Source organism: Sebastes umbrosus, chromosome 5 (genome assembly GCF_015220745.1).
Source record: "Sebastes umbrosus isolate fSebUmb1 chromosome 5, fSebUmb1.pri, whole genome shotgun sequence".
NCBI classification, from domain to species: domain Eukaryota; kingdom Metazoa; phylum Chordata; class Actinopteri; order Perciformes; family Sebastidae; genus Sebastes; species Sebastes umbrosus.
The window spans coordinates 12,899,076-12,919,999 of NC_051273.1; the positions used below are offsets into that span (position 1 = coordinate 12,899,076).

General features: G+C 40.6%; 1 protein-coding gene across 3 annotated transcripts in view; it reads left to right on the forward strand.

The window, feature by feature from the left end:
- The window catches only part of LOC119488051 (carboxyl-terminal PDZ ligand of neuronal nitric oxide synthase protein-like), a 202,695-nt gene that overhangs the window by 105,217 nt on the left and 76,554 nt on the right, over window positions 1–20,924 (forward strand). For all 3 annotated transcript variants that reach the window (XM_037769218.1, XM_037769219.1, XM_037769220.1), the window contains 2 exons: window positions 5,775–5,883; window positions 20,012–20,144. In XM_037769218.1, coding sequence (XP_037625146.1) covers window positions 5,775–5,883; window positions 20,012–20,144 — 242 coding nt within the window. The remainder of the gene's footprint in view (window positions 1–5,774; window positions 5,884–20,011; window positions 20,145–20,924) is intronic.

Below are 20,924 nucleotides of genomic sequence, written 5' to 3' on the forward strand. Positions count from 1 at the left end.
TGATCCTGAGAGGCACTGATGTGAAATCATTCACAGTTAGATTTTCATTTAATTCTTATCCTATTTTTAGATTTGACCTCCACATGTCTCTGATTATCAAGATGATCTCAAATTAAAATGGATTAATATTGATCACCAGCACTCCAGAGTGTGTAGATAGTTTTTATGCGGCGGAAAAGTTATGCCTCATGTTTGACTCCTTGGTTAGAGCTATTATTATTATTACTATGAAGGGTTATCTGTAATATCTGTGCTGGGCTCAGCGTACCTGCTGTGTCATTGCCGACTGCTTAATTCCTGCCAACAGCAATTTCAGATGGCTTTGAGGGATGAACACATTTCCTTTGTTCAATTGTATTGTTTCTATTGTCGTAGACCCACCACTAAGTAGCATCACTGCCGTGTTGACTCAGTGACAGAGAGTAGAAAAGTGACATTCATTCATGTGGAAACGTTGTGGATTGTAACTTTAAACAGGGAAAACAACCCCCCCTTTGAAACACGAGATAAGAAGTGTTTCCGTTGGCAGTATTTGTAGTCTGATTTATTTGGCCCTTAACCATCTTTGGCGGCTTTCATGTCGAGCCCGCCTCTCTAATTCTGAGATCTGATCTATCCGACGCGTCTTCACCTGGATATTTGGCAGCCGCTCCCGTTACAGACAGTTGATAGAGATGTATCTGAGCCGTCATCTCCGCGCTGCTTGGGGATTTGTCCGCTAAGCCAGTCAGCTAAGCTCACTTTTACTCACTCTTGGCTGAGCTTCACTCGTCTGGCACCATGTAGTGTTTCTTTTTTATCATAGCCTACATGTTTTGAATAAGATTCTCTGTAGGCAACAATTGGCAGAACATAAGACCCTTTCCCCTGCTTTAGATTTCAAAGAAAGAACATTGATTTTCATCACAGTGAGTGAGGGTTGGCGGGGGGGATGAGAGGAGAGGAAGAGTTGAAAGTAGAGACAACTTAAAGGTTTCTGCAAAGTGCAGCCGGATGGGAGCGGTCCGTTTTCTTCCAGTAGATGACACGGATTGATAATAGCGTCCCTGTTAGCCCTCTGTGTTTGTTGACATAGACACGTAGGCCTACAGAAATGTTTCTACTACCCTCATTAAGCTGCAGCTAACCAACTCCCATGTCCTGGGCCACTCATTAGTTAGGGCCACTGACCAAGCGTCGGTATTTGATGAGTTGGGAGTGAGAATGTGTTGCAAATGGGGATGGGTAAAAGTAACGGTTGATGCTAACTTACACCTGCATGTTCTTAATAATAAGCATTTTAATGTGTGGGCAATGGTAGGCCTTTACTGTGAAGCTAGACATATTGACAAATTACTGCTGACACGTTTTAACCAAAATGTTAGGAACATTGTACGGATGAAATGCATTTTATAACATCCCTTAAAGGAAAACTACAGTTCACTCGTCATATGGGCCTATCTGTTACAAAGTAATCCCTGAGATCTGGCAAAACGGCAACATCACTTTAAAATCAGTCAGACAATTAGAAAGGTTGTAACCAACACTTTAGTCAAACTTATTTGAGAAGAGCAATTAAAGGTGCAGTGTGTAGGATCTGGTGGTATCTAGCGGTGAGGTGAGGAGATTGCAACCGACTGAACCCTCTCCCGTGTGCCAAGCATGTTGGAGAGCTACGGTGGCCGACGTGAAAACACGAATGGCCCTCTCTAGAGCCAGTTGTTGTAAGAGTAGGTCATTTGGAGCAGAGCCAGTGTGTAGAGAGTGTGTGTGTGTGTATGTGGGAAGTGAGTGGTGAAGCGAGAGTGAGAGAGCGGCGGCGACGGGAGCAAGTAGCGTTGTCGAATCCTGCCCAAGCAGGAAAAGGTAACAGTTTTGTTTGACCGTTCTGGGCTACTGTAGAAACATGGCGAACTCCGTGGAGAGGACCCGCTCCCTATGTAGATATAAACGTCTCATTCTAAGGTAACGAAAACACAATGATTCTTATTTTCAGGTGATTATACACCAAAGAAAACATACTTATATATATATTATGTTCCATTTCTGCCCCCTAATTGTTACACACTGGCCCTTTAAGCCAAAAAGTAAAGTGATTGCCATCCATGTTAACATCCATCACATCATTAGTTTACAGACAGACCTCCTTTTCTAGCCATAGTTGTGTGCCCACAGTTTTATTATTATATTATTAGCGCCATTACAGTTGTGATCCCTTTGTAAATTATTGGCATTGTGCACACTTTGGTGAGTGTAACACTATCATTCTTGATTGAATCAATGGTCGGGCCTATGAAAATAAAAAATCCATGTTCTAATAAATCGCAGTTTTCCTTTAACAAGCGGGATAAATTGTCATTGTCATTATATTGTTAGAAATCTGTTTCTGCACTGTTGAAATCTCACATGTATAATTTTTTTTTCTGAAAGTGATAGCTGGCATTTTCTAACACACATTGTGAATATCTCAAGTGATTGTGAGTAAGACCAACACTGCTAATGCAATCACTTAAACATCTCTGGGAAATTCAACCAGATTTAATCCATCAGATTAACAGATTTACTTCTTAGACCTTATATTTTCTTGCAGCAGTGTGTGTGTGTGTGTGTGTGTGTGTGTGTGTGTGTGTGTGTGTGTGTGTGTGTGTGTGTGTGTATGAGTCACCACAGATAGCTGTGTCTGGTATTTTGACAGTCTGCTAAGCAGGGTTGACAAAGACACCATCCATACCACAAGACCTCAGCCAGTCTGGCTCCCACAGAAAAGGCCAAAACAAATACCACATAAATGTCACTGAGTATATAGATGAGAGCCCAACAACACATCCACACACATAATGCACATACATACAAAACCAACGTGCACGCAAACACACCCAGACACACATTTCGACAGAGAACATTTATTATTTTGATAAATTAGCCCAAATATACCACCAGGCCCCTTAATATGGCACTAATTGCCTGATTAGGAAACTATTCTGCCTGGGGTTTGTGGTATTTCTTTCAATCAGTTGATATTTCAAGTTTAACTAATAAGCAACACCAACAACTCATTAACCGTCCAAATCCAGCCCAACACTGCAACACTTTATTTTGATCAATCTTGAGAAATTACGATGTAATTATTGGGCTTTAATGAAAGTTTTTTGGGGACAACCAAAACATGTGACTATGGATGAGGCTATTTTTCTCTGTGAGTATTCTGAGTTTATTATAATAAAGATAAAGGAATTTTGTTTTGCAATGGAGAGCCTCCGTTTTGCTTCTTCAATCATTCAATCACTCTTTGTTTCTCTCTTTCCAAAGTGGTGATATAGTCTGCAGTAACTTGTTATGGAAAATACTTTCATAATAATAATCTTGAAAAAGAAAGTAATGAGGTAGTTTGTTACAGCCAAAACAAGTAAACATGGATGAATACTGATTAAGCTCATTGCAATCAAGATTTTAGAAAGTTTTTCAATGGGAAGCTGCCTTTTTGCTTGTGTTATGTGCAATCATTTTCTCTCATTGCAAAGTCACTCTGTGATGTCTAGTTTTATAATTATAACTTCATTATACAGGGCAAGGCATATACGTGTTCAGTATTGTGATCATCAGCTCATCTTGAATGTTAAATCTCGCAGTGCGACAAATTAAAGCAGAACAGTATGCAAGTAAGATAGTTACTTCAACTATTTATTAGATTCGTACAAACACTCAGAATCCCCTTTGGAATCATTCTGGGGGTCATTAAGACTTGATGATAACAAAAATCAGAAGAGGCAATTTACAGGGCGAGGAATGTCTTACTGTATAATCTAAGATGACACATTTTCAATAGTAATGCTAGATTAGTTTTGTCTTTTTTTAGTCTACTAAACGATGAAACATTTATGTTGAACATCCGCAAAATGTCAATGCCAACACAGTCCAGAATGTTTAAAGCTTTCCAACAACATCCACTCCTGGTATTTGTAGCATTGTTAAATGTTTTTTATGGTTATGTTGAGGCAACTCAAAGCACTTTTTGTTTGGGAAGTGTACCGATCAACAGGTTGGACCAAAATGCAGGAAAGAGACTCAGAGAATGGACTGGATAGGAAAAGGTTTATAGAGTGGTGCAGGGATGACGTATTTTTGTAAGCCAACCGGGAAGTTAGCATCGCCCCATGGTTCCCTTCGACAAAAAGCCAATGGGATTTCTCCATTGGGTTTTGGATTGTTGCAGAAAATAAACTCTGTGGCACACGTTTATGATACTTGCATGTTTTGTTCTGTATGGTAATCTCCACAAATGAACACCACTTTCTTTGATTTTTGAAGAGTGAATGCAATCATCAGGCTATAAACGAACTCCATGACAGTCGCATGAGCTCGAGTATACCCAACGAGGCTGTAAAGGCACTGTTGGTGTGATAATGTGTTGTAGTCTCAGTTAGCCACTTGTTAGAAACCACCTTTAAAATTCACAATATTTACTGAAATATTTTATATTGTAGAAGAAAATGTTAAAATCTCTTAAGCTTGTGTTAACCACAGACCTTATGTTAGGCATCTAACTAAAACAAATTCAAAGAAACCTTTGACTTCGAGACGAGGGAACCGGAAGTGCAGAAATGCTAACTCATTTCCGGGGTGTAGGACTTATTTCTGTAGTGCTCTATTGACTGGGTTCCAAAGGGGATGAAGGTGGATGAAAGTCCGGCTAGCGGAGGCAGAGATGGAAGAAGGGAGCTGGTGGCTGGATGTGAGCGGGTAGGCTGCCAGTGATCCACTTTGGCTGAAACAACTACGAGTGGATGAAGAAGTGGCATTTATATACTCCAGAGTGGATGAGTAGATGGATTGCAGGCGTGCAGCATGGAGCAGGTTGAACAGCAATTATGGAGCCAGGTTTAGTTCAAAATGTATTAACAAATATGAATAACCAGATGTAAAAGTCATTGAGGTTTTATAGAATATAGATTCCGGTCTTTAGATTACTGAAGAAAGTTCACTTTCTTTTTTTTTTTGTGGTATCTGACTCGTTTAGACTGAACACAACATTTTCCAGCTTCTTGGTTCCAGTCTTGTCACCATGTTGTCATCTGCAATGCTTTATCTCTCCAGAAGTGCTCTTTTCTCATCATAAATTAGATCCAGTGCAGAGCTTAACACCTACAATGTTCTTTCTCCAGCAGGTTATTGTGTATTATCTCTTTTGCTCTCCCTTTTTGCCCCCAAACGGATTTCTTTCCTATTTACCTGCTCTGCAGGATATTGTATCTCTCCTCGCTGAGGCTGCTCACAGTCTCTCCCCGCCAGGAGAACTCAGTTATTGTCTCAAACTTAGTTCCCCCTGCATCCGCTTTCATACAGGATATTTTGGTTGTGATAGTATTACCTCCTCTGTCTCCTCCTCACACTGGGATGCATCACCGGTGTCACTTGAAGTCTTTTTTTTTAAACTTTGAATTAAAGTTTACTTTCAATGTGTGTCACTGAACTTCCTGTCTTTAAATCCCATAGAACTATTAGAGGAAGTCTGTTTATACTTGCCAGATCATTTTATTTAAATAGCACTCCCCCCCTAATCTAATCACAACTTTCTTTACCCCTTTTTTGAGCCTGAGTTTGGTCTCATGCCTTCGGATTAAAAACAAACTTAAAATAGTGTTTATTTTAGTCACATTGAAACCCCAGAGAAACAGGCCGAGTGCCTATTTTGCGTCTTAAGACGCATTTAGAAATGCTGCCGGCAGGCTCCCAATCTGTTTTGCATCATATTCACATTATTTTAATTTCTGACCTATTTTTATTCTATCTTTCAGGATATTCTACGTGTCTCATGACTCGCAGGATCTGAAGATTTTCAGCTACATCGCCAGAGACGGACAGAGTAACGTCTTCCGCTGCAACGTCTTCAAGTCCAAGAAGAAGGTAAGAAAGACGGCAGGCATGCAAGCGTTCGTGAATTACCTCTGAAATGTGACATAAATGCAGAGCCTGAATGGAGACCAAGAGCTCACCCTGAGTTATAGTCATAGAAATCTAAGAATAGCATTATTCTTCATTTTTTATCTACCCTGATTAAAAGCTCAGAAGTGTGATTTATCATATTCAAGCACGCATTTGGATTTTTATGCCTCTGCGCCAGCAACAGCCGTGGCTGGAGGCATCATGTTTACGGGTTGTCTGTCCATCTCATTCTCTGGAACGCGATACCTCAGGAACACCTGGAGGGAATTCCTTAAAATTTGGCACAAACGTCCACATGGACTCAAGAATGAACTGATTCAATTTTGGTGGTCAAAGTTCAAAGGTCACTGTGACCTCACGTCCGTCCCATTCTCGTGATGTCTCAGGAACAGCTTGATTGAATTTCTTCAAAATTTGGTACAAACATCCACTTGGGCTCAAGGATGAACTGATTAGAATTTGGTGGTGAAAGGTCACTGTGACCTCACAAAACATGTTTTTGGCCATAACTCAAGAATCCATATGCTAATTAAGAGAATTTCACACAATTGTCTGATAGGATAAAATTATGAAGTGATGACATTTTGGACAGATAGACAGATGTAAACTGCTTGGCGAAGGCATACAACCGCGAGGTTGTAATTGTAGTTTGAATTAAAAACAAACTTCGGAGAGGAACTCACAGATTTCCAAACTGCTCTTGTGTTCATGAAAGTTTTTTAATTAGTACATTTCACTAATGGTAGTTTTTTGTTGACATAACAAAGGTCAGACTATATAATTAGAAAATAAAGTGACAACATCAGTTACAGTGTGAACTGTTAAACTAAATTATATTTTGCCAGACTGGCTGATGCTGCTGATGATGATGGAAAAAAAGTGCTGGAGGTGTGAGAAGAAAAACACTTTCATATTTTCTTTTTCGCATTAGTTGCATTAACCAACTCATCAAACTTTGTCTATTCCTCTCTATAATGGGAAGATGGAAAAAGCCAGCCACTAAGCATGTCATTTCCAATGTTGTCACAGGCTGTTAGCCGTGTATTGTTCAAAGCAATTCCTCCTCCTCTCTTACATCATGTCGCTGTCTGAGTCATATCCCAACAAACTCCAATAAAGAGACATGCGGCTTTCGAGCAGCAGTAACTCCTCCTGGCATCATAGGCTTATACCGTCGTTGAGGTTTGAGGAACAAGTCGGGAACTCATTTGGGGCGGATGTGTTGCTGCTGAACAGAGAAAGTCAAAACAGAGTCCAGCAATGTGACAAAGTTAGTTAGAAAATGTGCTCCCAGTTTTCCACTGGAGCTGCCAATTCGCAGGACTTGATGGTTAAGTCCAGGGGTTAGCTGGGTGAAGCACACACTGCCTCATTATCTCTTACAGACAGGCCGACATTGACATATGATTGAGAACGCACGCGTACACACACACACGTACTCACACACACACACACACACACACACACACACAGACTGGTTTCCAGCTTAATGGCCCCAGAACCAAAGTTGCCCCAGAGAATTTTGGTATGCGTCACTTTCCATTTTGTCTTCCGAGCAGTGCGCTTGCGTGCGTGTGTGTGTGTGTGTGTGTGTGTGTGTGTGTCTGTGTGCGTGTGCGTGTGCGTGTGCGTGTGTGTGTGTGTGTGTGTGTGTGTGTGTGTGTGTGTGTGTTCGTGTGCGCGCCCGTGTTAATGCAATGTTTTTTACAGCATAGTGGGGATGGAGAGACTACGAGCAAGAATTTTTCTTTTTTAATGGAGAACACCATTATGTTTTACAATTACATCTCATTTAATATTGTCTACTTCTGGATAATATTCCTAAGCATTTACAAGTTTTTCATAGTTGTTAAAAATACACCGTTTATCGTGGCTGCTATGGTTGCTAACAGTGATAATAGAAAGTTTATAAGACAGTATGTTTTTAAGGGAGTATCTCTTGGTGGAGACATTTTCTCTGTGTGTATGTCTGGTGATTGACAGCAGGCAGAGCACCCTGCACGATGAAAACACTAATACTGGTACAGCAAAGTAAAGTTAACAAAGTAAACTAAAGTTAATTTAGCTTAGACAAGACAACAAGTAAAAAAACAACTATAGGCTACACTGCTGTTCAAATGTTTGGAATCACCTGTTATATTGATGTGTTTCTTCTTTCCTTAAATAATGGACATTTTAATGGAGATAAAAAAATAAATAAAAAAGTCAGACACCAAATGTATTATTTACATTTGAAATAGTTTGGCCCCAAAAGAGGAAGAATTCAATCGTTAAAACTTGCATTTAGTCGATGTCCTCACAGTGTTGCATGACAGGGGAGAATACTATAGGATGGAAAGGACAAATTGTAAAGCTCTGGGTAGCCTTGCACTAAAATGATTATCTTCTCCATATATTTAGCGTAGACTAGTATTTACGGAAAGAAAGAAAAGATATCTGTCGGCTGTGATTGGTTGTTCCTCATGACATGACATGCGTCGCACGCTGCAGAGTTCCAAAAGTTGAACTATTTTTAACTCGGGGCATGACAGCTACGAAAATAGGAGCTTGCACGCCGCGACGGCATTGCTCTCAAGTTTGAGAGCGCCTTCCGCGCATCTACATTGAGAACAATGGATTTGAGGGCGTAACGGCCCCTAAAGCAACACGCCTGTTCATTACAGCTTTTTACAGGCTGCATTATTGTGCACTTGACACGGAAACAGGAACCTGTTCACATTTAAATCTGCACACATTTTGATGCTAAGCTTCCAGTTTCTTTCACCAAAGACTGGTGATTTCTTCTATTCTTATTGGAACTGTTGCTCCGAGGGATCTTTGTCTCTTTCTGCTCTTTCATTTGTCAGTCTGGTTCAATCATTGTACAGTGTACAAAACATGATTTTTTAATTTTTGTTTGCAAGCCCTTTATATAAAATAACATGTAATTGTAAAGAGGACTTTCTACAACCTAAAAGCGTGAAAGACCACTCAACAATATGGAGTAGTCCTCTCAGCCTCTCAGCCATCTGTCTGTAGCCAATCGAGCTTTTATGGAAGGAGATTCCAAACTTTTGAACAGTAATGTGTAAAAGGCTACACAAAGAAAGTGTTGAAAGATGTAGAGGATTCAACGAAACAAAAAGAGAAAGAAACTCTCATGGCATAATGAAAAAAGAATCGGCGTACACATATCAAACGTGTGATAAAGATGTCATCCAAAGCGTTTTGTGGTTTTGTGTGAGTGTTTTAACGTGCGGAAGTTTGCGAGTGTAAGATGAAGTAGATGATTAAGCAGACTTTATTCCCCTTTTAACTACCAGCAGTGAAAGAATGGATGCACTTAGCTTACAGTGGCATGAAAAGGCTTTAGTGGCCTATCAGTTCTAACTCTGAGACAGGCTTTGTGTCTCTCTCTCTCCCATTGTGACTCATACTCTCTCACTCTTCCCCCCTTCTTCCTCCGATTGACAGATTAAAGGAGGCTAATGAATAACCTGGCCTCTATTATGTAGAGCTGAAGTGAGAGTGATGGAGCAGAGACCAGCAGAGTGTTCATCAGAATACTGAATGTTACCTCGGCTGAGCGGTCACCGTGTGTGATTGTGTTTGTGTATAACCCTCTAAAATGATTGTATTTTGTATTTCTGATTGGAAGAGGCAGTTTTAGGTGAGTCAGAACTAAGGATCAGGGAAGGGTCAGACTTTCAGAGATGGAATTGTTTATCTGTGATCCACCGACTTTTCCCTCTCGCGCCACCATGACGTCAACAATTTGGGGTTTTAGTGAAATGATATAGTGATCATATATAGATGTCAGTGCTTAGATGTAAATACAGACTGAAGTCAATTTCCTGTTGAAAATAACACATTTTAATAATACATTTTTGCACACTGTACAAGTGATCCCCTTCCTTGTTCTGACTTCCACCATCTTTGGTGCGATTACTGTAAAATTACTCCTGATATTTATATGAGTATGTTGGTAAATCAGTCCTTCCAACACTTTAATTGAGAGCAAACTATCGTGCAAACAGTGTAAGATATCGCATCACCACGACGTCTATTTAGTAGCTGTTCTGAAACTTTTGGTCATATCACATAGTCTTCCTCAGCAGAAAGTTTTCAAGCTGTTTTCAGTTTTGTTTGTCTTGAAACCCACTGGTCAGATTTGGTAGACGTAATGAACCCCTTAGGATTATTCTGGTTATTTTAGTGACCCCATAACCTTTCTTCTAGCGCTGGAGTTTCCATTCGTATGCAAGAAATATGAAAATCCAGAGGGCAGATTTCCATGAAATGTACTGAGTACACTAGTGCTCGCCAAAGAATGAAGCCTCTCCACATGGTTTTGTCCACCCTTAGGTGAAATGTGCAGTCTTAACTAGTACTTTGCATAGTGAAGCCAGTCCAGCTATATTCCTATCATCCTCTGTCCGATCTTTATCACCAAGTAACACATTAACAAGCTAAGAATGAAGAGACACACGCTGGTTATGGCTTTTTAAACCGGATAATGCGCAACACATCACCGTTGCTAAATGGAAACGTTGCAGCTGGCAGGCAGCTGTGTTTTTTTTTTATGATGTTATTGTTATAATTACACTCATAGGCCACATGATTCCTTATTCCAGTCGGGGAAGTTATGCAAATGCACTTAACACCCACAAGATTCGAATCATAAAACCAACAAATAATGCACCTCCGTGGGTTGAGGAAAAAGAAAAACCTCCTTATTTATTTATTCATCTGATGGTTATGATGGATAACGACTCATCTGTTGTCCACAGATGGGTGATGAGATGGAGAGAGTTGTAGTTATTGTGTCAAGTGTTAATTGAGTTCCCTCTCCAACCATATGCTGTCATTCACTGTCGGCTAATGTCATCCACTTTGTTCAGCCTTGGACGCAGATGACAAGTTGAATCTTCTGCTTTCGAGGATGATTGGAAAGCCCAAATAATCATGAAACGCATTTTGAATGATTTTTTTGAAGAGGCTTACTTAGCTCATAGGTAATTAACTTTGGAAAGCACTGAGTGAGCGGCAGCATAAATAAAACCTGTTTCGAGCAGTATATTGTCGTTTAAAAGGATGTTTTTGAGTACAAGAAGTGTGGTGGATTTATATCTTAACATGGGCAGTGTTTAAATATAGTTGGCCTGGATAAAACGTCAGGATCAATTGTTTCATCATTGACATTGCGGAGTGCTGATATAAAATGACATTTGGCTATTTCCAGGCATATAAATGATAAGGACTTCATTCTCGACACAGCTTGGTTAAGATAATTGGATTTAATAGCCTTTCAGCACTTTTTATTGAATATCCATATCTCAGTGAAATGATCCTTCTGTCTAGAACTTTTTTGTCTCTCACTCTGTCTATTTTTCTTTTTTTTACCTCTCTTGTCAAAGCTGCAGTGCTTTTACAGCAGAGGCAGAAATAACCCACAGTTGAACAAGTCATTGCTTCCATCCATAGTGTAGGTGTGTTGTGTGTTTGCTTCTCTCCAGATACTCCATATGAGTGGTGTGATATATTGATCATGAGATGTAAATACAGACTGAAGTCAATTTCCTGTTTTGTTGGTCAATGTGTATTTTTTTATGAAACAAGATACAGTTTTAGTTTCTACAGCAAGTCCACCGCCAGCTAAGTCTCACACACTCCCGGTATGTCTTAACCAGTGTGTCTGTCTCCTGCTGTGTCTCTGATTACAACTCATGCTGTGAACTGTGGTATCATGAAATCTGAGTGACTTTGTTGGTGGTTTGAAGGCAAACGCCTGGTTTAGATGAAGCAACCGAAATGTGCCATCAGTTTTGGTCTCTGTGAGTATAGACCATCTCGTCTGAGGAGGAGGGGCAGGTCCAGTCTGGCATTTAAGGGCTACTGCAGGACACACCTTTTGTAGGCTGCGTCCTTATCCAGCCTCTGAACTGGAAGACAATTTAACCTGCTGCCTGCTCAGTCGTCTATGATGCTACACCTGAACCCTTTCTATGATAACAATAGATGATTGGCATCCACAATCATTTTCTTTACCTGTTTTTCTTTTCTGAGAAGGGTACAGTCTGGACAGATCGCCAGTCAGTCAAAGGGTTGATAGACAAACATTCACACCTATGGGTAATTTAGTCCACCTAAAGTGCATGTATTTGGATGGTGGGAAGAAACGGAAGCATCCGGAGGAAACCCATGCAGCCATGGGAAGAACATGCAAGAGGAATATAAGTGTGCATGTAAACGTAGTCTGTGTCAACCAGATATTAACCTGCAACAGCTTTCATGTCTAATATGTTCAGTAGACCTTCATCTTATGCTGTTCTGCTGTAGGAATGCTGTATTTCTATCAAACCCTATTTTAACAAAATATGTCAAACTTGCTTAAAGTAGCCATGGAAGAACTTTAACAAGTCCAAAATTTGCAACGTTTTTTGAAGTATTTAATCAAAGAAAATAACGTAAACAAGAATCTGACCAACAATTTAATACCACCATTTGATACTTGACAGTTTTTTGATACTCAGTGCTATGGGCACATTTCAGTCTGTGATAAAAAACATTAAGGTTTGATACCCATCTCTAGCATGGCGTAGTATAGTGTACAAAGTGTTTATATGATGTATCCTTGCTTTGTGCACAGCCTGGAAAGCAAGCTAATGGTCCTGAAGAGTCACTGAGGCGTCATGACTTCATTTCATCACACTCCACTTACTTCATGCCCTCACACTCAGACACGCTCACAGTCGCTCTCAAACCTGCTCATTGATTAGTGCTTATTTTGGTCCGATAATATCCGTCCGCAGTGCTCTCGCACACTCAGTGTTATTCTTCCCGGCTGTCACAATAATTTCCCTGGGGCAATAAAAAAAGAGTTAGATAAACATCAGGTCAGACTGTGCCCCAATGATTGCAGTAGTTCGCTGGTGATCAGGAAGTCCAGGTAAGGAAGCAGAATAAATCTGAGTTAATCTCTTCTCTTCTACACTACGAGTACCTTGTGTGCACAGAGTGATGGATGTGTACGTTTTTGAGAGATGTAAACGCAGGATGAAAAGAGAATGAATGAGTGCATCAACAGAGGAGAAAGAGTTAGGAAAGGCTTTAATCAGAAGTAACTCCCCTGCCATCCTCTCATTGTTTACCCGGCTTTTACCTAGATTGCATTATATTCCCTTTTGTCCCTTATCCCTACTTGTGCCAAGACTTCCAAAAGGAGAGCGAAAGCACCGCTGAACCTCTGTGGGTAATCTGGGATAAATAATGCATCACTCTTTTGACTATAGGCCCTATCCTATAGCTGTTAGGAGAGACTATCCTGCTGCAGGGACCCAGCTCACTGGCAGCGTGATATATCGAGAAGAGAGAGATAGATGGAGATACAGGGAGGGTACATTTACTCAGTTGAATTGACAGAGAGGAAAAGGGATGGGGAGAGAGATAGAGACAGAGAAAGAGGGCTAGACAGAGATGGTGACAGATGTCCAACTTAAGAACTAGTTCACGTCTTTACAGCGGGATATATACAGGATTTGCATTTGAGTGACAAATCTCTTAGCAGTTTTGTCAGCTGCCAAAAGTGGAGATACGTCGGAGAATTGGCTCTGGGCATAAAATGTCTAGATACAGGACAACCGTCCTGATCAAAAGGGAGTCAACTGAAAAAGAGTAGTGTGTTGGAAGGGACTGTCCGTTCAACAAAGGTATAAATAACACTGAAGACTCTGACAAGGCACATTCTTAGGGATTAACAGTTGCCAGTAAGTCTTTTACCAAACGACCAAACAGGGCCGTTCTCAGTGTCTTTCAGAACGATCCAATGTGGCTGTTCCAAAAACGACTTAAGCCACTTTTCAACCGCAGGAACTTCCCCCCGGAACTTGGAACCTTTTGAGGAACTCATTGCGTTTCGATCGCAGGGGCCAGGGTCTAAATTAAGGACATTTTACCCCCCAAAAAGGCCCTAGTTGGGAGGTAGTACTTTCTGAAAGTACAGGAACTTGCTGGTATGACCGTCGCTGATCGGTGAAACACACGCAGCGTCACTCCTTCAACTCATGTACCGCTTCATTCATAAAACAAGGAAGTACTCGAGTATCGATTTAGGACGAGGGGAGAGCATTTCTCTTTGTTTGATGACGTTAAAAAGTAAAGTAAGGCTTTGCTGTCGGCTTCCCTACCCATTTTAAAAAAGACAGAGAAAAAGAGAGAGAGAGATCGCTAGCGAGCTGAGAGGGCAAAGTGAAGGAAGAGAGACAGCGGTGGTGCTGTGAAATGTTATTTTCTGATTGTTTCACAGCAGTTACGTTATAAAGCACAAATAAATAACCATCAAACACTCAACAGCTGATTTGCTGTGGAGATAGACCTACTTAGTTGTATTTTCCTTCTCTGCATTTTATTCATTACATCCACCGTGTGTCAGTAAATGCAATGCAGCAGTAAATGTCATCGTAGGCAGACACACTGAACTGGAGGCTGCAGAGTGTGTTCACCAGCAGACCTCGTCCCATGTCATGTTGCTTTTTCATACGTGAGTGGACTAATTTGCATAATCTTCTCAGGTCTTTAGACCGCTATGAAAACAAAGACAACAATGGGCTGAGGGAACCTTTTAGTTTCACGGCTCTAATGAGTGTTTTGTGATCTACCACCTCTATGGTGAAGAAGAGGTCAGGTTTAGCCAACTAAAACCACATGGTTATTGTTAAAGGAATATTTCGGGTCACTGTCAAGGTTAGGACACCGGCTTGGTTAAAAGATACCAGTGTTGACTGTTGGTGCAAGATGGGACATGAACCACATGTCAAAGTTGCATGCTTTGTTGACCCTTCATAAGTAGATGTTCAGACCAAAAACAGCCCCGCAGTTAAAAGAGAAAACAGAAGAAGCTGCGTTGGTGGCGCCACAAGACAATGAAATATGATCCACAAAATCCAATTTGAGTGACAGATCCATTCATTTGAAGGCTTGTCAAACACCAAAACACTGCACAGCAGTTTACAATGTAGGATATTACAACTCTGGAAAGGTTTCACAGCGGCAGTCCTTTTATTTGTCTTTGTGATAATCACCAGGTAAAGCTTGAGATTGCAAAGTAATCCATCAGGAGAGTGCGTCTGGGAGTATTTCATTTTACTTCATCAACGCCTTGTCAACACAGTAGGGCTGCGTTTTTTCACTCAATGCAATCGTCTCCCTGAATGCGGCCTAAAAAGGTTTTGTGCTTCTAAAACAAAGTCATGCTATTTTCTGCTTTTGCTATTTTGAGGACAATAGTTACTCTCATGGCCACAAGAGGTGGAAAGTGTCGGAAGAGTGTAAACCATTTGTCTTTTTCAGTGTTTGAACAAATTTCACCTCAGGCAAGAAATTTGTTTTCTTATAATTGACTCTGATCTAGTGTTCAGTCGCATAAAGAACGTAAGCAAAGGCCCTCTCTAATTTAAAGACCATTGCAAAGGTCAAAGCTTTTCTTCCTCCCAGTGAAACAGCATGTGCAAGGTTTTATTACAATTAGGCCTAACTACTGTAATATATTGCTCTCCAGTGTCCCCAAATAGTCTATAAAACAATTTGAGCTTCCAGAGCGCTGCTGGCAAAGTGTAACTGGAACAAAGAGCTGAGCTCACATCACTGCTGTCCTTAAATCCCTGCATTGGCTTCCAGGTATTTTTAGTAGGGCTGTCAAAGTTAACGCTATAATAATGCATGAACGAGATTCGTTTTAATGTCACTAATTACTTTAACGGATTAACGCAATCGTTCTTCCAGAGTTGTACTGGCATTAATGAAACTAGAAAACCTAAGGAATCCATTGGTATCAACCATTTCATACTTGCTCAAAACTTGTGCTAAACTTTGGCGAGAAAAAACTGTCATGGCCATTTTTCAAAGGTGTCCACCTCAAGATATGTGAATGAAAATGGGTCTTATGGAAACCCACGCGTCTCCCCTTTACAGACATGCCAAGTTTATGATAATCACATGTAGTTTTGGGCAAGTCATAGTCAAGTCAGCACAATGACACACTGACAGCTGTTGTTGAATGTTGGGCTTGAGTTTGTCATGTTATGATTTGAGCATATTTCTTTATGCTAAATGCAGTACTTGTGAGGGTTTCTGGACAATATTTGTCATTGTTTTGTGTTGTTAATTGATTTCTAATAATAAATATATACATACATTTGCATAAAGCAAGCATATTTGCCCACTCCCATGTTGATAAGAGTATTAAATACATGACAAATCTCCCTTTAAGGTACATTTTGAACAGATAAAAAAGGTGCGATTAATCGCAGTTAAACATTTAAATCCTTTGACAGCCCTTATTTTTAGGATAGATTTTAAGGTCCTAGTAATATAAATATATACCCACACTTGACTGTGTAATTGATATGCTCCAAAGTTATGTCCCTGACCTCAGATCTACAGACTCTACTGCTTACTGTACCAAAGATTAAAGACTACAGTGAAGCCACCTGCTGCAGTTTTGGACCCAAAGTGCCTGATGAAAATACACTTTTTTTTTTACTACCAGCCCCCTAACCTTGCATACTTCTTTTTCGATTTTAAAATATTAATATCAAACCTATTTTTTAAAGCTTTACTGCTTGCTTGTATTAGTGGAAGTGTAAAGTTGACTTGTTCCAGACCTCTGAATCCTAGCCTAAATCAGGTTTTGTGCTCAATGACAGGTGTTTTCCTAGTTGGAAAACAATCAAGCCAATTGGGTTTGTTGGTTGGATTATGAAAAGGGAACCTCATCTTTGTGTGCCAGAACCAGAAAAATGGCCACACAAATGACAGACGTAAAGTTTTCTGCTTTTTTGAGGTTATTGAAAAGTTACATTGTGTGCTTTTGACAGTCAATCCTTTAAAGGGACAAACTGAGAAATAGACTCTGCACAGCATTGTTTTAGCGTGTGTATTTCCCAATCCCAATGAGCCTTTGGTGTGTTCGCTGTGTACAATAACACCAGCATCTGTCATCATCCCCTGTTTAACTGCCTCTGGAAATGTCTTCAAAAGAAAACATGTGCGTTTACTGTCACACTGAGGACCAGTGTGGGTTGAAAAGACATGAATAGAGGGTCCACAGAGGAGAAGGAGGAGACGGGAGGGAGATTGATGGATGGAGATGAAGAAGAAAAGAACAGCACAACAAACTGAACAGTGGTCTGAGGAGGAAAAGGAAGTAAAGAGTAAAGGATAGAAGGGTTGCTATAGAAATGAGATACCTGCATAAGTATGAACAGTATATTTGCATGTGGGCATCTCTGACCACTCACCACTATAAGGTCAAACACTGTTTTGTGTATTTTTTTTATTGACTCTGGTAGTTTGATGTCTTGTTTTTCTGTCAGCTGAAGCCTGTTTTGCTGTTTCTTTTAACAGCAGTCTTGCTGTTAGAGGCAATTTTCTCTTAAAGTGACAATCATTTATCTTATCTTTTCTCACTGTTGGTTACTTCTGGGATACTTCTGTATATAGTTTATATTTTGAGACATTCCCCATACTCAGTCATTCATGTTTCTTTCGGTTCAGAAACCCAACACTGATGGTACATGTCCACAGGGGCGTTTTTCATCACAAGGGATCGCCTCGCTTCCCAGCATTGGACGTTTGATGGGCTGCCACTAGACACAAGGCACAAGGCACCTGATTGGATGAACGCTTTTCCTCGTGAGCTGCTGCCCCCAGCTTTCAAACCGGAACCAACATGGTGGCTTGTTTGGAAACTTTCTTCTCTTATATCACGAAAATAGTTCACCGAAATGTGTTTCTGAAAACATTTGAGGCGAGAAATAATCCATGCAGTTGCTGAATCTGTCTTTATTTTTAGATCAACAACGTTTAGGTTAAAAGTTTCTACTGAGTTTGCGAGTCGTGCCAAACACCCCTGATTTGCATAGACCTCAACTTTATGTAAATGGGGAGCGGGTGCGACGTGATGGTCTGTCTCTTGAATCGCGCTGCCACGCTACCAGAATGCATTGCACGGATGCTTACAAAGACAATGAATGGGAAGCTTGGATAGGATGGAGCCTGTGGACATGTACCATGACGCTCTGTAATTAGTTTGCCGTAGTACGAATGTATATAAGGTTACAGATTGCAGCTTTGATGGTCTGGATTTGTTTAATGGACACAGTGAGCGCGGAGGCATTAGGTTTTCGGGTAGTCCGTCAATCCGTCTAATTCTTGTGAACGCAATATCTCAGGAACACCTGGAGGGAATTTTTTCAAATTTGGCACAAACGTCCACTTGGACTCAAGGATGAACTGATTAGAATTTGGTGGTCAAAGGTCAAGGTCACTGTTGCCTCACGTCCATCCCATTCTTGAAGAAGCTATATCCCGGGAACGAAAAAAACACATTTTTGGCCATAACTAAAGAATTCAAATGCTAACTATGACAATTTCACACAAATGTCTAAAAGGATAAAATGATGTAGTGACATTTTAGACAAACATGGATGTAAACTGCAAATTGACTGGTTGTCAGAGGCATAAAACTGCGAGGCGTAATTCTAGTTACTGTCTGATACAGTAGCTATACAGCTCATGTTGCTGGTTGCTGTGGCTGCGATGAATGATTATTTCAATAAACAATTAATCACATCAATTGTCACATCAATTGTCACATGAAGGAATCATTCCTGATTAATATTCCCTTCCATCTTAGATTGTCGGAACAATCTAGTGAAAGGTAGTTTTGGAAGTTTTATGACACAAACTCGAATTTGGACTCCATACAGCCATGAAAGGTTTTGACATTTTTGAAGTGACCGCATGCTGTCAGTGGCTTTTAGCGAGGTGACAGAGTGGAGGCCACAGAGGCAGTTTAGTCACCGTTGGTAGTAACTGTTGCTCTGAGGGTCAGTAGGTATGGGGCATGTTTTTTCAGATGAATATATAAATTATTTCTGCTGATACAGGCAGCTGCTGGCTAGTCACTATGGAAACAGCATCAGCACTAAATGAAGCTGAAGCAGCATGTTTTGATAAAAAAAAATAAAGAAATAATAAATTACACTGTGAGCACATTAAGACTGCAGCCAAACCTCACTACAACACAGAAAGTGAATGTGTGGAGTTTTTCTGACCCCAAAACCAAAAACATCTGTGGACTGAAGCCAAGGCCCAGGACCTCAGACACTGCCAAAACCAGTTTAAGTTTTTAATGTAACACCCAGATGTGCCTAATAAATTATATTTTTCATCTGATACTAAGCCTGGGGTCACATAATGTTCTGTTACTGATCCGCACCAAACACTTAGACTTCAGACTGGTCTAGGGGTGATGGCCGGGACGAGGAAGGATTGGATGTCCTTTGGCAGAGTCGTGATTCTGTTCTGGCTTTTAGGCCAGACTACATCTGTTCTGCTCATTCAGCTGAGGACGAGTAGTGTTTGGAGGCTAGGCCTCAGTGCTTTAAAATGAAATCCTTTCTGCCTCTACACCCCCTCTACTGCGACAAGCCAGACAAGAGGGGGCTGATAGCAGACAGAAGTCACCTAAGTTGTTCTCACTTGACCTACCTTTTCAGAGCAGGGCGGAAAGAGATAAGCAGACAGCTCTTTGCACCTGAGGACAAAGGAAAAATACAGTCAGAAATAGAAATTACATTGTGGTATTCTGCTGAGTTTGGACACAGACAACCTCCTCTACATGAGACTAAATTGTGTATTATCATCAGGTAACATTGTTGGACTCTGTGACCTATTATAGATAATTTAAAATTGCATTTCCTGCCTATTGTTTGATAGAAAATACACGTTTCTGGGGCAAATGTGCTTCCAGTCTGCTTCTGACACTAGTGGAAAACATCTGGACTTCAATATTTCCTGGAAAAAGTTTTACCTTTCTGGTTTGTTTAGAAGAACTGGGTCGCAGGATAACAAAGAAAAGAGCACCACCTACAGAAACTCAGTCAAGAGAAATTCCAAGGATCAAGACACCACAATACTGAATAATTCTGGCTTAAAATTATTGCAAAGAAAAGAGCGTTTCAAACTAAATGGCAACACAAAAGTGGTACAAGTCGTGTTCTGAGAATTACAACTGCATTTTTTTTGTCTTTCTCTCCCACCCACCCAGAGTCAGGCCATGCGTATTGTTCGGACAGTCGGCCAGGCGTTCGAGGTTTGTCATAAACTGAGTCTGCTGCACACACAGCAGAACGCAGACGGACAGGAGGACTGCCACAGCGAAAAGAACAGCAACGACTCAGGTACACGAACACACACACTGCTGATCTGTCCTTATGGACTTGTTGAGAATCCTGATGTGTTCACTTATCTTTTATACCTTTATACGAAGTTGTTCTGGTATTCCTGAGTGTCTGTGAACACTGATGCACATTTCAGAAGGGGAAGGTCAAGCAATATGTATATTGTGTATTTGTATCGTGTATTTTATTGTATACAGCACACCTTCTTACACAAAACAACAGGTGATTCAACAGATGGAAACACAACAGAGCATGCACGCTTTTTTGGACAAGCAAAGCAATAGAGAAAATACAGGTAGACATGTGTGGGCGGAGTTGATGTATCGGTTCAGTGTTCAGTGTGCTGATGGAAGAGGTGGAGGTTTTATTTCGTTGCCGCTGTAAGAATGTGTGAGTGTGTCTCAAATTAAGAACAAAAAAAGGAAGTGTCTGAAAGGAAACTGTAGGGACAGTTTTGACGTGGAAAACAAGGATCACATGGCCGACAGATGTTGCCAAGATTGTGCTGCCTAGCAAATCAGCTAGTGTGTGAATCTGGTAACATACTTACTGTCAGCTGACCACCACTGGCTGTGCAAGTTCTTTTTTACAATGTTTTCTTAAAGAGCACCATTGGCTGTGGGTTCAAATCATTGTAATTTGTTAAGCTGGTCCGAGACAAAAAGTTGTCTGTGCCGGCACTTTGTGTGGATTCAACCTTTTCCTTTCACATTAGTTTTCATTTAAACTTAAATTTTACATTTTTAAATAGTGTTATTTTTTGAGATGCGTCCTGGTATG